The sequence below is a fragment of the Triturus cristatus genome, chromosome 4_1 (assembly GCF_964204655.1).
Source record: "Triturus cristatus chromosome 4_1, aTriCri1.1, whole genome shotgun sequence".
Classification (NCBI taxonomy): Eukaryota; Metazoa; Chordata; class Amphibia; order Caudata; family Salamandridae; genus Triturus; species Triturus cristatus.
In genome coordinates this window covers 335,516,946-335,537,902 of record NC_140585.1, presented here as the reverse complement: position 1 = coordinate 335,537,902, position 20,957 = coordinate 335,516,946, and the positions used below count along the sequence as shown (strand labels likewise).

Genomic DNA, 20,957 nt, shown 5'->3' with positions numbered 1-20,957 from the left:
GCTTTATCCTCCTGGGGCACCGCGGGGTTCCCCCCTGAACCCACTCTGCCGTGACTGGGGTAATGACTCCCTGGACCCGGCAAGGGACAGTAAATATTGCAAGCACCTCTCAGTTCACAAATATCCCGATGCACGGGTCAGGGCTCCACCTGTGTTCCCCGCAAGCCTACTGCCAGGCCGATCATGTCTCTCCAATATGTCCTGTGCCCTCCAATGAGCTTATCCTCTTGTCTGGACAGCGGGCATTCCCGCAGGGTACTCGCGCTTGCAACCACTATTATGCCAGTCTCACCATAGTGTGCCCGGGACCCAGTCGTCTTCCAGCAGGGCCCCTCGCGCTTTCTCCTCAGCGTCCCCTCCCCTCCTCCCCCCGAGCTCTGGGGCACAGCGTAGTAGGTGCCATGACTCTCCGTCTGGGGGCCCTGTTATGTCCTGGGCCCTAGGCCCACATAGCGGACGAAGGACGACACAGACACAGCGTTTATGGTACTGTGCACTAGCCACGAGCACGTGCACTCGGGCCCTTTTATTAGCGGGGTCACCTGACCGGTGACACCCGTGTTGGATGGGTGAGGGGGTGTGTGTGGGCCAGCCCTCGGGGGAGTGGCTGGCAGGAACACTAGACTGTGTCCAGCAGGACACAACATTCCTCCCAAATTTTAATAAAACGAAAAAAAGACAACAAACAAAAGCGTCCAACCTATGGAAAGAAAAGGAGAAAAACAAACTAAAAGAAAATGGAAGCCTCACAGTTCAGAGATGTAGTTCGCAGGACAGCGGTGGACAGGTGCAGCTGTGAGCATCAAGACATCTTGGCACATGTCCATACTTTAACCAGGTATATCTGGGGACGAACACAGTGCTGATGATATCCGGACCTTTCAGCATCGCTTCAGTTGAGGAATGGTCCACCTACGAGATGTTCATCAGTCCAGCATACTCTTGCTGCGAGGCGATTAGTGTTTATTGTTCAACATGGGTGCATCAGGAGCGTATAGATGAGTCCACTGCCACACCGGACGATTGCGTCGCTTGATCCTTTGACGACAGACTTGGCATTCCGTGACCTGTTGAAATTCTCGGTTAGATGGCCTGGCTACTTCCTGGAATCCATTGGTGGGGCACAGTAAAATCCATCTCTCACGCTCTGGGAGGCCCCTTGGATGAGTTGCCCTGGGACTGCATATGGGCTCTGACTCTGGAGCCACTGCCTCGTCACTCGTGCAAACTTCAGGGGTGGATGTGTCTTGGTCAGAGAACAGGCTCTCGCTACCAGGATCAGAACATGCGCATTTTCGGATCGTCGATTGTTCTGGCAAGTGGTGTGGGACTCCAGTTGTTGTGCTTGAAGCTCCAAGGATGGTCGTGATGCACATGACAGATATGGAGTGGATGCCATGAGACGACTCGCAGCACATCTGGTGATAACTAGCAGTGGGTAGGGATGACTGGCGAAAATTGGCAGTCATGATACTCGTCGGACACTTGGTGCAGTTCTTCTGACTTGGCATTTGTGTAAGTAGAACAGGGATGCCCTTTCCTTTAAGCAGCCGGCGACAGGTGGATGACGGTCACTATGAAGAATGATGTCACCCCGCCCCAGTGGCTGTCGTATCTTAGAAGGTGCACTCAGGTGATCGTGCGAGTACTTGTTCTAGTCCCCTTTCGTTGATTCCCACTGCTCACTTGTTGTCGTCCGTTTTCCTGGAATAGGACTTTCACTGTCCTGTATCTCGCCACTCCTTATCTTCTCTAAAATGTGTCGACAGACCACGTAATGCAGGTCGCTTCTTGCTGCAGTGGCATCTTGCTGCAGTGGCATCTTGCTGCAATGACATCGTGTTGCAGTGGCATCGTGCTGCAATGACATCGTGTTGCAGTGGCATCTTGCTGCAATGACATCGTGTTGCAGTGGCATCGTGCTGCAATGGCATGGTGTTGCAGTGGCATCTTGCTGCAATGGCATCATGTTGCAGTGGCATCGTGCTGCAATGGCATAGTGTTGCAGTGGCATCATGCTGCAATGGCATAGTGTTGCAGTGGCATCGCAATGCAGGTCGCTTCTACACCTGCTCTGAAAGGTGGCGATAGGGCCACGAAAACTCACAGGGGCTTCCTGCTCACTCCGTTGTGTTCTCTGGGCTATACATTTGCTCCCGCCACCGATCTCTCACCGGTCCGGTCAGGTAGGATAGGGCGTCTTCTCAGGTGCGCCCGCCAATCTCAGGGATGGTAGTGGAAGTAGGCGTGCTTTGAGGGATCCGTATAGTCCGGCTGTGATTTAGGGTCGCTGTGGGAGGTAATTATCTCCCTTTTCTTGCGTCAGTAGTGGTGACGCGCCACTCGGAGTGCTGGATTATCCTCATGCCGGCAACGGACTGTTGCACACCAACGTCTTAACCCAGTATTAGGGGCACTCCCTGACTAATCTCTGGCCCACTGCTGGGCGACGTTGGTGCAGGTGGGGTGATTACGATCTCTCTGCCTCCTGCTTTCGGGCCACACGGGGCCCCTCTCCCTTCTGGGAATTTCCTTGGTGCTTTGCAGCTGGCCGGTAATCGCCCTTCCGTCTCCTCTTTACCTTGCCTCTGCTCTGGCAGCAGTGGCGCTGCATACTTGCTTTTCTTGCTGTGGTGGTCACTTGCCACAACTAGTGTATATACTTGTCTATCACTTTTCTGAGGAATATCAGCCAGGTTCTCTTTACCGCGATGGGACCATTCACCGCAAGTTGGCGTGCAAATGCTCGCATTTTTCATCAGAGCTTGTCACTGTTGCGTGGCTTCTTCTCTCGGTTCACTACACTTTCAGCTTTCCAGGGTAGGTAGTTCTCTGACTGAAAACATTGGTAGTGGCATCTGGGTGGCTCCGGGTGCATAGCAGCAGGGTGTCTCTCTCTCCTGGTCGGGCTCTCTCTCCACCAGCTTGGGGTCTCTTCTTCTCTCTCCACCAGCCGGGGGGGTCTCTTCTGCGCGCTGTGTCTTCATGAGCTTTATTGTTTCCCAGTCCGGTCACCTTCACTGGACCTTGTTTGGCCCTTTGATGCATCTCTTGTCTATGTACACTTTTCCTCAGTTTGTTCTTTGTTGCCGTGATGACATCCTGCTATCAGGACCATGAAGTTCTCTATGGAGAACCCGCATGAGCTCATCTGCACTGCCTCTTTTAGAAAAACAGTCTGGGTTTTCTCACTCTGGTGCAGTTGTGCATTGGCTCTCCTTGGGATTTACGATATGGTTGCTCTTGAGAATGGGACCCTCGGCAACGTCCTTGAGTAGTTGACAGACCATGGATGGGGGGCGTGCGCGATGCTCTCCTCGCCCTCTCTGTTTGCATTGTGCTCTCTGTGCTACTGTGAAATTATGTTTTGTTGTTTCAGGGTATGCGGAGCTGGTGAGGGCGAATGGTGCAGCATGCTCTCCGGGTCAGCCCTGTTTTCTTTTCGGAGCTGCCATTCCTTATGCTTAGTTGTTTTGGCTCCCTTTGGCTGCACTGCCTTGAGTGCACTTATTCTATTTGTCTCATCAATTCTGGAGTGAGGGTGTAGTACTTTGTGTGACATCTCGGTGTGCTTTTACTGTTCGCTTGGTGTGACCAGCTTTCCTTTTGTTTTTCTTTTTTATGTGCTGGGCAGCGCGTCTCCCTTAAAGATGAGAACCCTTCTGGGGTCGCTTCTTGCTAGATAATTGTGAGGCTGTAGGAAAGACTATGCCAGTGTCCGGTTCCTTGGGCCTATTGGTTTTGAAAAACGAGTTCGTCCTTTAGGTGCGGTATTACTCCTGACCACTAGGTGGCGCTGCAGTGCTTCACATCGCACTTCACGTCCGTTTTCTTTGCTTTCTGGAACCTGGATGGTTCCGTAGTGCTGCCGATGTTTCTGTCCACCTGGGCGTCAATGGGGCAGGCAACTCGTACTGGGTGCTGCCTTCTTTGCAAAACCAATACCCTTGAGCTGCGGACTTTCTGTTTGCTTCAGTGAAGCTGCGTGGGATTTGCCAGGATCGGTTACAGCAATTTGGCATTAGCTGGCAGGGCTCCCTTCTCTGGCACTGGACAAAAACCAAGACTTGGCTACACGGGGATCGCACACTCCTCAGGAAATCCTTCTGGCCGAACGGCCACGTTGCCTCCCCGCACCCGGTAAGTGACTTTATTTTTAGTTGGTGCTGGGGCCGTGTAGCTGCCTACCGGCAGTGTCTCGCCGCTGTTGGAAACCGCCCTCTTGGCTACTCTTCAACCTTCAGCCCACTAACTTCTGGGGCCTGCCTCCCCCTCGAGGCACTACCTGCAGCGGTGGCCGGCAAACTTGACAGTCCGGCCGCGCTCATCTACCTTCCCTGGATACGCGGGTGGAGGGGGGGGCACTTCACGCCGGATGGCTCACCGGCAGCCTCTTGCGTTTCAAGCGCTGCGCTTGGGCTTGAGCGAGCGCCGCCGACGGCTGGCCTGATTGCGGGCACAGTTTCTCTTCCTCATAAGGGAGGGGGGTGGGCAGTTACTCTCCTCTCCCTCCTATCGCACGAAGCTCACTTGGCGTCCGCCGGATAGTTGCGTGCAGTTTACCTGCGGGGTGGGCTCCTGCCGCTTCACCAACTTCCTGTACCACGCGGTTCGTACGGCTTGCGGTATCGCCATGCACATACCGGCACATCAGATGCGGGGGGGGGGGCTCCCGTTTATCTTCTTCACCCCGATGCTCTTCGCATGCCTCGCGGGTCTTCCGACGATATCTTTAACATCAGCAGGGGGTGCCCTTAACACAGGCCGCCCACATGCCCCTTCGCACCACCTTCAGAAACCGCGGCTGCACAGGCGGGCAAGTCCCGCTCGTCGACCACGCACACACGGGAAAACCACAGTCGCGGGTCTCAGCAAACGGGCACGGGTCATCACATTGGTGGAAAATCTGGGCGGCAGGCTTTGTCAATGCGGGGTAGGCTACAGCCGCCTCACCTTCACCCCGGGGCTCTTCACCCGCACCGCGGGCACTCCAGTGACTTCACCTGCTGCAGGGGGTGCCCTGGACACGGGCAGCATACATTCCCCCTTTCACCATCAGACAAAACGGCTGCACACGCGGGCAAATCCCGCTCGTCGCCAGTGTTATGTCCTGGGCCCTAGGCCCACATAGCGGACGAAGGACGACACAGACACAGCGTTTATGGTACTGTGCACTAGCCACGAGCACGTGCACTCGGGCCCTTTTATTAGCGGGGTCACCTGACCGGTGACACCCGTGTTGGATGGGTGAGGGGGTGTGTGTGGGCCAGCCCTCGGGGGAGTGGCTGGCAGGAACACTAGACTGTGTCCAGCAGGACACAACAGGCCCCAGGACCACCTTTTTATTCACCGCTGGGCTCGCTGGACCGAGGACGCTTCTTTTCTCGTTCTGATTTTCACCTGCCCAGCCGCCGAAGCGCACCGCCGCCTCTTCGCCTGGGTTAGGCCGCAATCTCTGCCGCGTCTCGTTGCTTCTCCACTGTCATTCGATGCAGCGTGAACACTGCCCACCGCTCCTCCGTAGAATCTGGGAAACACCCTCTGGTCTGCTCCTCCTTGCCCTACACGGATCTATATCAGGCCCTGGGAGCCCCATCGAGTCTCGAGCCTCCCAGGTCACCGCTTCCCTTCAGCCCAGCAAATCCAAGATGGCACTCCTCCCCTCTGGAGGCTACAGCTCCACAGCTGGGGCGTTTCGCATCAACCCCTGGGCTCCCCGTGCCTCAGGATACTTTGGGCTCAGGTCAGTGCAGTTTACAGTTACCGATGTATTCGCTTTAAAGGGTAGGATTATGCAGAAATAAGGGCCGCCACGAGGAGCTCAGGTGAAGAACGTCTACGCCGCCATGCAGCTAGGCCACGCCCCCCCCATTGTTTTGCTCTTATATGTGGCAATCTTGGGGAGTGTGAAAGGAAAGCCTGTAGTTTGTTAATTTTTTTCTAACAGACAACAAAACTTTAAACACACAAATATTTCAAAATATCTCAGAGGTTAGGAAAGCACAAATGAAACACTTTATTTTGTAATTCAGAAGTGTGATGGAAACAAATATTTAAATAGGATCAAAACAAATCAATAAACTTTATGTAGTGATGTGCAAATGTAAAATATTTACTGAAACCCAAATTGCACGCTTTATCATTTCTACGATGTATAGTTTGATCAGTAAAAACAAACATCTGTTCACATTTAGTGGCCATTGCAATGGAAAATGCGCTGTCTATTAATGGCAGTGTTCTACCACAACATGCTTTAGTAATATATTTGCGACAACATGCTCCAAAATGCACCATTAGCTACATATCACACCCTTACCATTACTGCTGAATGGGCGTGGTTCATTTGCTTTACTTGTTTTTGTGTGATGCTTACATTTTTCACAATCCCTATGACTTCCGTGACATAACACTGATGGGAGCACCCCCACTCTGAAAATTGTTCCAGCAACACTGCTGTGTGTGCCTCTGTTCAGTGAACTAAATAGCACACCTAAATTTCAACCACATATGCGCTACGAGTATAACCTTACAGATGTCAGATCCATTGGAATGTACATGATGGAATCCTTTTTAGGTCAAGCCTAGCGCATCGCGCATGATCTGCTCTGCGAGACTTTTAGTAAGGGGCTTCAGAAAGCTGACTACACGCTCGTGCGTGTGTTTTTGTTTTTCTCACAGGCTATTGGGCTTTCCGTGCGTCTTTCTAAGAAAAATAGCACGCAATTGGGCAAAGGCGGGTGCATGTCCCGCCTTTGCTCCGCCCACGGCCGATTGCTTGTGGTTGCCCGTAAGGGCGATATCTGTTTACAATTATCGTGCCCAGATGCGTGCGAGATAATTGGAAACAGATCCCTCACACAAGCACGCGCGCTCTCAAGCACCACTCGCGGGCTTGTTTTTGTTGACTTTTTGCTTCCGCCTCAACACCAATTTGAGCACATCACCTTCGGTTCCCTTACATACTTAAATTGAGAGCACGTTTAAGAAACGTATTTGGTGGGATTAGAGCTACTTACTTGAAACTTTCCCATGCAACCTGGCTCTAACCCGTACAATTATTTTGACAGTTACGATGGCCCTGCGTTTTCCCATACTCGTGGAAGCAAATTGTGAGTACAAAAATATTTGCCTTTGTGCAAGAGACAGTAGTCTGCCAGTACTGACCAGGGGTTATTGCAATAAGTTTCAAATACGTAATAAAGTTAATTGTGATTGCGAACAGCTCAACTAGGTTGGCACTTCTCTTCTTGGCTCTATGAGAGGTATTTCATCAAATGGAACTGTGCACGGGACATGGAAACCCGAAAACGTACCTGTGCGTACCTTTATTTATCCTATTCTCCCGCAGCGCTTTGAATTGGTCCACTGGTTGTATAAGCGCTGAGCATCTGTTTATTTTCCGGGGCGCGCTTCTAAATGAACAGCTTAAACTACCGCATTTTAACTATACCTCCTAAAAAGTAAAACAAATGAACTTTGCTGAAATTTGCTCATTATTTTGGGCTTGAGGCGGAACATGGGATATTAAATGTGCCGATGTTTTCAGCAAGCAGTGCTTAAAATTTCCCTCTGTTAAATCGCTCCCAAATTTGGCAGATAAGGCAACTGAAACTCAAGGGGATTAAACACTTTGGCCAGGGTCACGCTGTGCGATCACGTGAGGGAGCCGGGATTAGAACCATAGCCAGCCATATAAGCACTAGAGGCCATCGTCTATTTTTTTTGTTGCAGTTTTATGTAGCGTGAACTCGACCCGAAGGTAGGAGAGCGCTTTACATGAGCACAAATTAAGTTACACAAGGAGGCATTCATTTTTGGTAGGCACAGGGAGATATGCCCAGGACCACAGGATTTTGAGCCGACGCCGAGACTCGAACCTGGTTCCCCAGCTCCAAAGTCGGACCTTCTCAAAAATATGGAGGGGATCAGTCTCTGATGTTTTCCTGGGTCAGAAAGATATTTTTTGCTCCAGTGCAGAGAGGGAGATTAATATCTTTGTGGATTGCATTGAAAAAAACTGTAAACAGTAGATGGGTGGTTAAATGTTTTACTCGCACCTCTGTAAGTCTGAGCATTGACCCCGTTCCCATTACAGAGTCCTTAAGCAACAAGGTATTCGAATGCTTGAGCCGGATTTTGGTTCAGTCAGGTTGCCGCTTCACTAGGATCGTCACGAATTTCAGGAGTAAAAATGTTGGTTGTTCTCAGTGTTAAGCATATTGTGTTTATACCGCTGCCCACTGGCCCAAGGAAATAAAGATAACAGTAGCCACTCCTAATTTTTGTAGCCAACAGCGTAAAGTAATCTGCAGCTTAAAAGCCGTCGATGGGAACGTGAACTACGAGTCCCAGCAGGCTTGGTTCTAGAGCTTGAAAAATCCGGACTGGCTTGAAGTTCACATAAGAACATATAGCAAATCTAAATGGAACTCATTTGCATAGTCCGTGGAACTCATTTGCATAGTCTGTGGTTATTTTGAAAATACAGAATGGATCAGAGACTCTGAGGGTTTAGCAGGGAGTAATTTTTCTGACTTTTGGCATTCTCACTATTTCCTTTGGTGCTCATTTTGGAGGCAAATCCATTTTTGAGCAGGTGATGGATAATTTGAGCCACTGAGTATTATTATCCATTAGCACCGACAAATTAAATTTTTTGTGTGGCTGCCAAATTGAAACGCAGAAGAAGACTACAGTAAATTTAAAATCCACTCCCTGTGCCATATGCATAGTTTACAACCAGAACAGTTTTAGGGCATGGGCAAATGCCCAGGACACCACCTTCCAGGAGGTGGAAGAGTCTCCTGAAGAAGTGATAATGGTGGGCGTAAAACTGATTTTTTTATAATGTAACAGCCGAGCTTGCCTGTCCTGTGCATTAACTCACAGTGATGCAAAACCAGCCTCTCCTGCCCCCCCAGCTGCAAAATTTGGTGAGGGGCGCACTAAAAGAGCACTTAAACTGTCTGCTCTGGTGGTTTACAAAGACATTTTGCCTGATGGGAGGAACCCCCGAGGAGCGTGCAGCCTGCAAAGCAGGTCAGCGGAGTGTTCCAACTGTGCAGCTCTGTCTTTCAACCATAAATCACTTTATATTACTCGTATTGGGCCGTTGAGGCTTTGGCTGAAACCAGCTGCTCTCACGGGGTACCCACACTAAATACACTCCCTTTTATGTGTTGTAGTATGGGTATGCCCATTCAGTTTTATGTGGTCAGTTTATTTGAGGTGTTAGTTTCATATGAGCACTCCTAGGCAGTGCTTTAAGAGGGCCGTGTCCTGCCGGTGCTCAGCATGGCCAGTTCTTAAAGGCGGGTGCTGAGACAGACACCTTTCGGGCTCCCTATTTTTGCCTTCACCCTCAGGGTGAAATAAAAATCTTAACCCCGCAGCAGTACCACCACTTCTCAAAGCCTTTGATGTAACCTCAAAGAGACTGGTTTTAGTTTTTTTACAGTCTCGTCATTTCAGAACGGAAGCATTTTCAATATTATATACAACAAAGTCACAGTTGTTGCTTATTTATTTTATGCAGCTAACAACCATTGACAAACCTAATAGTCCTGTCTTGTTGTAGGGAGGATGCAATGACAGAAACAGCAAAATACCAGTCAGGCAGCACACTATACTAAACACAGATTTTTAGCTTATGTGTTTAAGCCACGCCCTTAATTACACCGGCCATGCCCCTTTGAAAGACCACTAGTTTTTTCATTCCACTTATAGCCCACTGTACCTAGGCTCTGGCGAATGGCAGAACGCTGTACCACAAAGGTACGAGTTCAAGAGGTTATGTGACCTTTCGAACAATAGCTGGATGACGGGGAGGGTATGAGTCGATGGCTGCTTTGATACATTGTCACTTCATTAAGCAGCGGCGTGCAGCAGCTAGCTTCTGTGCACTCTTCTCTCTGAAAGGGAAAGGAAGGGGGGCGTGGCAGCATGGTAGTTTACAATAGTGTGGGCAGCCGACCATTTCAAAGGCAGCACTAAAATTAGTACCTCTGCATCCCCACAGAACAGCACTTTAGTATGCAGATTCCTTCTTATTAGCGCCAAGAAACTACATGGCTTTGACCACTACTCTTCACACCACTTCCCCAAAAACACAATAATTGTTCTTCCCCAGCACTGCTGGTTTGGTAGATGGGAAGTGTGACGGTCGGGGCTGTAGTTTCTATAGCTCAGTTGAAGAAGTTTTTTGACAGGGCTTTTCCTTTTGTGTGTCAGACTATGGCTGCTTTCGGATATTTCTTTTTGACGTATTAAGTCACGCTTAAACTCCCCACTCCCTCTCAAAACATCTTAATAGTGATTGCGAGTTCCAGTTTTTAGGTGTGGCTAGAGTAAGCTTCAGCTGTTTGCCAATAGGTCTGGCAAAACACTTATTAGGTCCCAAAAGCGAGACGTATTGGCTATGCCAATGCTTGTTATCAAAAGTGCCCCTAGAACAGAGTTTCTATGCATGAAGACCTAAGAACCTGCAGTATATCATGCTTCTTACTTTTGAGTGCGCAGGAAAATGACCCAACATAATGCAGGTACCTTGCTGTATACCTGTTTGCTGATACCCATCACCATGATATAGCTCTCACACACACACACACACACACACACACACACACACACACAAACACACAAACACGCACGCACGCACGCACACACACACGTCACTGCATATAGTACAGAATAGTAACAGTGCAACGGATCAAAGTATAGTTCTAATTCTCACTGGCTGTAGCAGTGACACACACCAATATTTCAACATTAATGTCATTTTATGTGGAACTCATGGATCAGAAATTAGATTTGGGACATGCAAAGGAAGGTGCAATTTTGATGCCTGATACTCCACACAAAAAATTAAATTACAAAAATAGGGCCGGGGCAAGGGGCAACAAAGGAGAGGGTCATGGTAGCGGGTGGTGAGGGTGTAAGGGAAAGGAAGCACACGAGGGAGCAAAAAGGAAGGTGGGGGAGACGCACACAAGAGAGAAAATACCACAGGAGCAGTAAGAGAAGCGCTCTACAGTGGGGGAGAGAAAGGCACAGGTGAGATAGAGCAACAAGGAGCGTGGAGGTGAGAGACGTACATCAACGAGAGAGAGCAACACGGAGCACAAGAAGACAGAGACGCACGCAAGGGAGACAGCTGGAAATGCATGCACTCTTGAGGAGTGTTTAGGAAAAAAGAAAAAAGTAGATACCCAAAAGTGAGCAGTTGAAGAACACAAGCAAAGAGGCTGTGGTCCAGGGAAATGATAAACACAAGATTGACAAGGCAAGCCACTGAATAAGAAGCAAGCAAATGAGAGGGACAATAAAGCCAGCCAATGGTAAGCAACAGCCAAGCTTATGCCCATTGTTAAGTCCTTGGTACGCTGGCAATAGGTTTTTGCAAGGCTCACACTAAAAAGCAGCATAATTTGTAGAATGCAAAGGCCTATGGGAAGACTGCAAGGATTCAGTGGCTGCTTGCAGTTGATCTGCCCCACATGGGCAGAGGTCTCACTGCAGACAGTCCTGCAAACGCCTCATGTTTAAACCTTTATAGCTCCCATTCCTACCTCCACTTTCTCCACCACTTGCTTCCCAAAGGAGCAGACTTTTGTCGAACAGGTGATTATCATGTTCTCCGGACTCTCGTACTGACTCGAAACTCCATAGAAAGATCTACCCTCTTCTTGGATGTTAGTGTTCAAATCCGCCTAAAAAGAAAAAGAAGGGTATTTATTCAGTACCATCGTCCCAGAAATTAAAGTGGAGTGCTGTTTTTTTATGTGCTTGTGAGAAAATCCCATTTCCTGACCCTCCAAACACACTTGGAGAGGGTCAGACTCTGCTTGACGTGTCTGGTGGCTCAGTGGACTAATTCGTCCACTGCAGGGGCCTGTGTTTGACCTCACGGTCACAGGTTCAAATCCCCAGCGGGTCCACTCAGCCTCATCCATCTGAGATCAAAAAAATGAGTACCGTTGGGTAACAATAAACATCTGTTATTCAGCACTAAGATACCCTTCTGGGTGAAAGTGTGCTTTACAAATATATATGTTATGCTTTATGTAATATAGGTCTGGCATTGCAAAGCGACGTCTGGTTTCCTTTCTGAAGCATCACAAGTTCACATACAGAATACAGTACCGTAATGGGCAGGTGCCGTCAGGTACGGCATTCCGGCACATCTTAAAATTGAAGGTCAGAGTGCCAATATTTCTCAGCAGCAAACTGCCACTCTGTGACATGAGTACCTGCAGTTCTCTATTTCATTTTAAGCCCTGTGCAACTTTGAAAATATCAGTTTTGTCTTTATACAATATAAAAACCAAAGTTGAGGTTATTAAAGAATAAATCATTTGCTTCGCCTATTGTGAATATGTGATGTTTTTGTTTTCTGCTATTTTTTTTTAAGTACACAAAACAATAACACCAGCCGTCCATATTGATGCCATTACCCATGTACTTTGCTTGAAATATATTCTCACCATAGTAAACCTGGGGAGGCTCCTCCATTCTGGCGGATGAGCGCGCCCCACTAGGTGGCAGCAGATGTAAACATATGAAAAATAAAATGAAAATAAACCAATTTTATTATCATTTTATTTTTCTTCTTATTTTCTGCAGGCTGCCACCGAACGATATCATAGGGCAGGGCCATGCAATCTACCAACAGTGGGGAGGAGGGGATGGGCGTTACCTAAGTGCACACGACTGTTTGGCCAGCCGTCTTAAGCCAACCAAACCGTCATGCGCATTTAGCATTTCTAAAAGCCACAAACTCCCAGGAACTGTCTGAGCGGCAAACTAGACTGCTCAGACCAATCCCAGTGCTGCTCTCATGCTGGGAATGGCCTTCCCAGCATGAGACCAGGCTCAGGATTGGCATCTGGAAGCCTGCACAGTGTGCACCAGACCTGGAGTCGGGGAAGCGAAGCAATGCGGCAACTGCAGCGGCAGGCAAGTTACGCTTTAATTATTTTTTTGTATCCATTACCCCTCTCCCCGGTGCCGCACCGCTGTGGATCCCGAGCAGCCGCCACTGGTAAAGTCTGAGCGCACAAGACAATAGGATAGTGATTAATGGTGAACAGGTGATTGTCAGTGGCGCAACAAAAGCGTCTCCGAGGTGAATGACTGAAGAATGATGAGAAATGACAGTTTGCTATGGGCATGGAAAAGGATAACTGTGCGCCCTTCAGAACTTCAGAAAAATATGTAAATAGGGTGGATCACATGGCATGATGACAGACAATAATCAAGATTCAGGGTTTCACTTTCTCCTGCTGGCAATATCATAACAAACTATCACCCAGATAACTCATATATCTGAAACCAAGTATTCAAACAAAACAGACTGCTCCATAAGAGCTAAATACATCTACACATCAAACTCAACAGTGCACTCGTCGATACAATGAACAACATAAACACACATAGAGCCAAAGAAGCAGAAATCCATGGATCCGATGAACAATACTCAGCACTATAGAGTAAATGGACTACACTGCCACTCCGGCACCAACCCTAAAAAAAATATACCCCTAAGAGATAGGTATAGATGTATTAATGAATACCAGGCAGAATATATCCCCAATAGCATTACAATACCAAATGCCCCCTAGCATACCACCACTCATTCACACTAACAGCACGAAAAAATACATACCTCCAGAAAATCAAACACACTTACTAGACCTGATACATAATCGTGCAGCAAAAATATTAACTCTGCTCTTCCATTTAGAGATGAAAACCATCCTAGCACAAGTGCGCAACTCAACAGTTACACAGCTCATACAACTATGATATCAAATATCTCAGTGCATAGAACACCCTGCTCATCTATCCACAAAACACAACCAAAAAACATTATAGCCCTACACTATCATGCAAGCCCTTGAAACGCACACACCAGACTACAAAGAAGCGCACTGCTTTTACATCCAGCAGCGGCTAACTTACACACCCCACACCTACCTGCTAATCATATGAAACAAAAACTTAGCAGCATTCACCCAGTACCCTGTAAGATGCTCACACGCCTTCTCTCTCCCACGCACCTACATAAATATTCTACATAAACCGTCACGCTTTCTTCTGGAATTGCCCGCCAGTAAAAACTCCTACAGATGCAAGTCAGGAAACAAAGTCTACTCATAAAGCTGAGCCCTCTAATTTCACACTACAACCGAACTAAGTCACTTCACCATTGTCTCCTACTTGGACACCTACAAGCTGATCACCCTATCTATCCTAATGCAAGAAGCATAAAAGATGCATTAAAAGAATGAGCGTGTCGAAACACACTCCCAACATCGCGGTCGGACCTCCATTATAAACTAACATTACCTAGGACCAAGGTCCCGCAGCCGCACAACATCCAAACACGTCTCTTAGAAGCTCTTCTGATAGACACTCTCATTGAGGAACTGTATTATGAAAGAGAGCACATATCACTTCTATGTCACTTAAAAATAACGACTAACTCAACAGCATAGAAAGTCCGCTCATGTGCCTGAAACCCCAGAGGGGCAAGGGACCAACAACGCTACTGGCACATTCAGACAGACAGCAGTCATACAAACAGGCCCAGAATTACAAATGGTTCATGCAACGCAGGGCAGCAAAAAAAGTTGCAGCGCTGCGTGAATAGGAAAGAACAAAACTGGACAATATATATAAAGAAATGGCGTAGATCTGCTTTCTCCATGTGCTGGGGCACATCGTGAAGCCTTGCGCCAATGCCGGTAGCCTTGTGCAAGGGTGTCTGCGTTGTGTTAAGGATTATTTTTATACAGGCAGACATCCCTTCCTGCCCAAACAAATCCATTTTTTAGGCTATTTCCTCTCTTTACCTGTGCTGCAGAATGTAGCAGACATGCGAAGAGGGGAAAAAACAAGGAGAAATAAAAAATATTTCTCTTTGTTATGCCAGCCTTAGGGAGGCGCAGGATTTTGGCATAAATCCATGCCATGTCCATGTAGATATGGTTTGTGTCAAAACCCATGGGTGGATGCACCACCTATGGAACACCTCCATGGCACAAAGCAACACAAGGCAGCGCCATTGCACCGCATTGCGCTATTTTGGGTTACAAACCAATGCAAATCATGATTTGCATTGTTTTGTAAATCCCACCAGAAGACTTTGTGCCAGGTCTACGTTAAAATGGTTTGTAAATCCCACCAGAAGACTTTGTGCCAGGTCTACGTTAAAATGGTTTGTAAATCCTACTAGAAGACTTTGCGCCAGGACTATGTTAAAAAAAAGTAGTGCAGAACCTACACAAAGTTTTTGTAAATCTGGGCCCTGATCCCACCACCACACCCAAAACAGCCTCTGGCAACTCCATACCTGAGTCAAGGGTATAACATATCAGATAACATATGGGGTATGGCAAAATTAATGCCAAACCCCACAAAATGCTTTCTCTTCAGTGTGTGCTGGGACCAATCAAGAAGTCAGTGCTTTGAAAAGGTGAGGAGGTCCTGCTAGGTACGATACCAGAAAGATTGTGAAGCCCCAGCAGAGGGCAAACCAGCATCTGCTGCGGAGTGTAGAGAAAGGGGTTATGTTGGAGTGTGCATGTACAGCTTGTGATTGGCAAGTGACCTTTAAATCAGTTGCCAGCAGATACCAAGCAGACCAGCTGGTTCACAGGTCTGTGGAACCCTTGTACAGCCGGTGAGATAGTGATGGTACAAGGAGGCAGAGATGCATGGGGCCCATGGTCAGATGTGTTTCACTGGCCTTTAAGCTCCCTCTTGCCCTGTCTCTGCTCACGAGAAAACAGTGGTACCATCAATGTGCAATATAATAATCCCAATTACTCCAGAGTCATCAATCATCCTAGTATGCACCATTTGCACACAAACATCAGCCTGGAATTGTTCTTGGATATATTTTGCGTGCTATAGGTAGGCAGAATATATCCACAGAAAAAGGCAGCAGAATAAGCAGTTGGTAGACAAACACAGATTCCTGCTCTTATTAAAGTTTTTTTTTTTTTATTTGCAATTTTGGGTGAAAAATAATTGGTGTGTTCTACTGATTTTTTTGATGACTATAGTTGTAACCGATCTATTAATGATGTTGCAAATACAACTATTTTAATATGCTGTTTAGAAGTGGAATTATTAACATACTTAAGTTATGCCACATTTCCAAAGAGACACCATTTTACTAAGATATATGCTGTTTCTAGTGTTTTGCTCATCCTGCTCCTGCTCATCGCCCTTCCCAATCAATGTCCCCCTGCAAGTCTGCACTCCCCACAGTTTTCATGAGCAAAGGGCACTGTGACATAATCGGTCCTTTTCCTCAGAGCACATGAATTGTAAATTAAACATTTCCATCATGTTCCTAATGTAACTTTGTGAAGGAGTACTGTGATTCTCTTGCTATCTATTTTGAGGTTTTCTTATTCTAATAAAATTATTTGGGCAACATGTATCAAAATTGGAAATTGCAATTACCTAATTGCGATTTGCTGAGAATCGCAATTAGGTAATCGCTATTTTCAATGTATGAAACTTCATGAGTTTTATATACCAATTCCTAGTGGGTCGCATATCAACCTACCTCGTTAATATTAATGAGGTAGATCGCAGTTTGCGACCACCTAGGAATCACTAAAATCACAGGCAGGGTGGCCTGCTGGGGTCAGTAGACCACCATGTCCGTGATTGCTTTTAAATGAAGCAATATATTTTTGTTTAAATGCAGCTTGTTTTCCTTAAAGGAAAACGGGTTGAGTTATAAAAAACGAAAAGTCTTCTTTACATTTTTTTAAGAGCAGGCTTTAAAAACGTTTTTACAACCATTCCCAAAGTGGAAGGGGTACCTTGGGGACCCCTTCCCATTTGCGAATGGGTTACCACCTACTTGAAGTAGGTGGTAAAATGCGAATGTTTTGCGACCACATTCATGGTCACAAAACATGCATACATACCATTAGGATTCGCTATTTGGAAGGGACGCCCTAAACACGCTCCTTCCAAATACCGAATTGCAAACCCATTTTGCGATTCTGTAACAGGTTATGGGGTCTGATACATGTAAAAAGCCTTTTTTGCGTTCCAAGACGGGCCGATTCTCCGAATCGCCCCGTTTGTGAACGGAAAATTGGTTGATACATGTGGCCCTTTAACTTTTCATCTATCTAGACCTCAGTTATTGAATGGTCCCAGTCATTATTTGACTTACTCAGCTAATTTGTTTGGTCTGATGTCAAAGAGGTTGGTGACTCTTATCACTAGATAAAGGGTGCAGGGCCAGAGCTGCCGGAAGTATATTTGTGGTGATCCCAATATTGGGGTTCAGTGTATAATATGGGTGTTCTACTCCCACACCGATATGCTCCATTTCACGCATTAAAGCTTGGAATAACGCAGTAATACCGCACCCCGGGATTACCCTACGCCACAGTATTGGTAATTTGGATGCCGTATCACCAGTGCCGTTTCCACACAGTTTCTGTTATGAGGGCTTAATAGTCCACATTAAAGCCAGCAGGACGTTTGCCACTGAAATACACGGTTAGCACCACATCACAAGTTTGAATCAGGACAAAGCTGATTCACCCTTCCATCCTTCGAAGGTCAGCAAATTGAGAACTTTTTAACTGATTAACAATGAGAACCTCTAAACCAGAGTTCACAGTTCTAGAGATAGAAATACAGTTTGAAGTTCTTTGAATGAACAATTTATTATTGGTGTGACACACCCACCCCCAAATCTTTTAAAGTGGAAACCTTCCTTGCAATATGCTGTAAACTGATGTGCAAACACAGAATTCTCTCGGTTTAATCAAATGGGCAGAAAGTCTAAGAGGGGCCGACACCGCCTTGATTGGCTCACCCCTCCTCTCTCGTTCTTGACCAAGCAATGGGAGGTCTCTGAATAGAACTGCAGGATTGTGCATCCATCACCACTGTGCAAATGTAAATACTAACCGAATTACTGAGAAATATTGCTGTGTAAAAATGTATCCCACTTCCATCCAATCTAATTCTCCTGGCTGTTAACTCAGTGCTGCAGGCAAAGGCAGGCCACTCAACTGCATGGAAAACGAATGAAGCCCGTCATTTATTTCACCTAGCGCCGTCTCGCGTCACAGCTAACGCGGCAGCCATGTCAGCCGAGCCCTGCAGCGGGTTCCTCTGCAGCACTGAGCGTAAAGCATGCACCTGCTGATGAATTTTAGTTCGCTTTTTTTGCGGTGAAATAAAGCGATTGTCTATCTTAGATAAACGATGCAATTGAAAGACAGACCTAACAGGGCAATACAATTAAATTAAGGACCCAGACGACATTACTCTGCCAGCGAGTCGCCTGGAGAGAATGCCATGCCTCGCGTTAAGGAATGGGAGAGAAGGAAGCGAAGAAGGGGTGCGCTGCTTTGTAAGAGCAGCACTTTTCTAAATCCAAATCACTATTAAACTTTCGACAAAGTCGTATGTAAAAACACTCTCAACGAAGTCATTACTAGTGCAGAACGCAATGGTTCCAGAAATTCTTTTACATGCACGATTTTTTTACATACGTGTTAGACCCAGCTAATGGACATATGAGAAACATCTACACCAGAAATTGCCCAGCAAATGCTGACAATTTTTATTTAATGCATGGTCATGTAAAACTCTACAGAATCAAGCACTAGTAAGACAACGTTTCTTTCTTCACCCATTTACATTTTTTGTGTGATTCAGATTCAAATTATTTTCTTATTGTAGCAAAATTCACAGGTTGCATGCACTGTATTATTTGTTTTTCGAGTTTATAATGTACAAATACACATATCAGAGTGAAGGAGCTGGGTTCTCTTCTCTCATTTACTCTAGAACCCTCGGTGGATGGACCGTTGGTGTCTGCTTGGAAGTGTAGATGGGAGAAACAATTTTCTCATATATGATCAAAGCCCAATAAGTTATGACTCCGAAGAATCACAGACTTCAGGTTCTAAGTTTAGTGGGTTAATTACAAAGGCAAAAATAACTGGACATACAAACACCTCAAGACGAGGTTGTAAAAATACATCGGAACTAATACAAAGCCAAACCTAGGAGCAAAGTAAAGACGTTGGAGCATGTAGAGAATGACCAATCCCAACACAGGTAATAAGTCCCCCCACATCGAGGTCAGACTTCATTGGGGTTCGTAAGTAAAAAGCATTAATCTGTCCCTACACTACCACTAAAGTGACATCCCTACTTAGCATTTCCCAGGCAAGTCAGGAAAAAAGGTGTCAGCGCGTGAAGACTTACTAAGAAGTACGCAGGTTGTATAGGTCAAGTAGCCAACGGCTACAGAGCTCGTTCAAGATGCTCCTTCCTCACCATCGATCTCCTCTCCTAACTAAACCCCAGGGGCACTGTCCCTAATTCAAACACAAAAATCTTCGATCAAGCCCACAGCTCATCTTCCGATCACCTCATCCAGCTGGGCACTCCTCATAGGTGATTTTCCACTCAGTTTTGATCCCTACCAGCTCCTGACTCAGTGACCTTGTTTCCCAGGCCTTCACCAGAGAAAAGAAAACTGTCTCCCATTATGAACATTTCTTGGGTAAATGTATTCTTTCCTCCCCTGAGCCTTACTCCTAAAACAAAAGCGTTATTCTAACTAACAAAGACGGTTTCTCCACCTGCAAAGAAACGTGAGAAAAGAACAAATCCAACATGCACATGAGATTCAGCTGTTAACTCCATAGAATGAGAGCAGCAGGGAGAATGCATTTCAGGGGTACAGAAAATCGGCCAACATAAGAAAATAGCACATAGTCCTCATAAATTTTACATATAAATGAACTCTTCTACTGAGCATTTCTAAATCAACACGTTACATAAGCACATCAAATCCGTGAATAAATGTGAGCATCTAACACAATTCTGCACGTTAATGTTTTTAGCTAAACACGCATGTACTGCAACTTTAAATTCTTCACGTTTAGGTGGGAAATAAGCCGAACACATCGCCTTTCACATTATTACAGCACATTTCTACTGTTCCATGTTAACACGACAAAAGAATAAATGTAGGTGCGAACTACTCATGACTACGATGCACCGCTACAAATGAAAGAGCACCATCGCACTCTATCAGGAGATAGGCTTATATTGCTTTCTGTTCCTGCTCTAGGAAACGTCATCCTTCAGGACACGTGACACTTGCATCTCATATTGAGCTCATAAGCATTATAGCCAGACCTAAGCTTTGCTGGTACTGTATTTTTCTGAACGGTATTTCCTCAAGAACAGAAGAAGTTCTTTAAACTTTCTGTCAGCCTCTACAGGTATCCCTGCATTTGTGTTTTGCACACATTCCATGATTTTAAAATATAAATACTTTCTGTTCCCAAACATTGTTGCCTGGAGAGCCTTTCCGAGTAGTGACCAGACGAATTTCTGAATACTAATATAGGAGAGATAAACATATGGGCTAAATAAAGTGCGCCCTACGAGTTCCACTGCTCGTGCTTTCCATCATGCTGGACTGGGACAATGTTAGAATTTTAATATAGCTTGATATTTCTATACAAATCCAACACTGTCACAATAGACGGCTAAGCTTACTGTTGATTGTGGTGATATAGTAGGCAGCATTCTACAAGCATGCATGTATGTGACAACATTTGAAAACTCCCGTTCACTTTGATGGGGGGTTGATTTTAGCGAAATGATAAATGTTGCATTTGTGACTAAAAGGAGGCGAGTAGCAGATCAAAGGAAGAGTTTAAAAGTATGAGGGGAATCATTTTGTATCAAGCTAGACTGAAGCCACCAATGACTTGGTTAGAAAGTTGGCCTTTTTCGAACTCCTAAATAGGACCTGGCTTGATTTCCACGTAAGGAGGAAGCCAGCGACTAAGGTTTCCTCTTCTCGTTCACATGGTGGCTGGCTGCTGCTTGGGCTCCGGCCGGCTGAAAGGTCAGAGCCTTTGTGTGACCTTCTCTTGGTA

The 20,957-nt window shown here is 46.4% G+C and overlaps 1 protein-coding gene across 3 annotated transcripts in view; it reads right to left on the bottom strand.

The window, feature by feature from the left end:
- Positions 1–20,957, bottom strand: part of LOC146854898 (transcriptional enhancer factor TEF-3-like) — a 779,218-nt gene that overhangs the window by 55,649 nt on the left and 702,612 nt on the right. For all 3 annotated transcript variants that reach the window (XM_085652320.1, XM_085652319.1, XM_085652321.1), the window contains one exon: positions 11,568–11,708. In XM_085652320.1, coding sequence (XP_085508446.1) covers positions 11,568–11,708 — 141 coding nt within the window. The remainder of the gene's footprint in view (positions 1–11,567; positions 11,709–20,957) is intronic.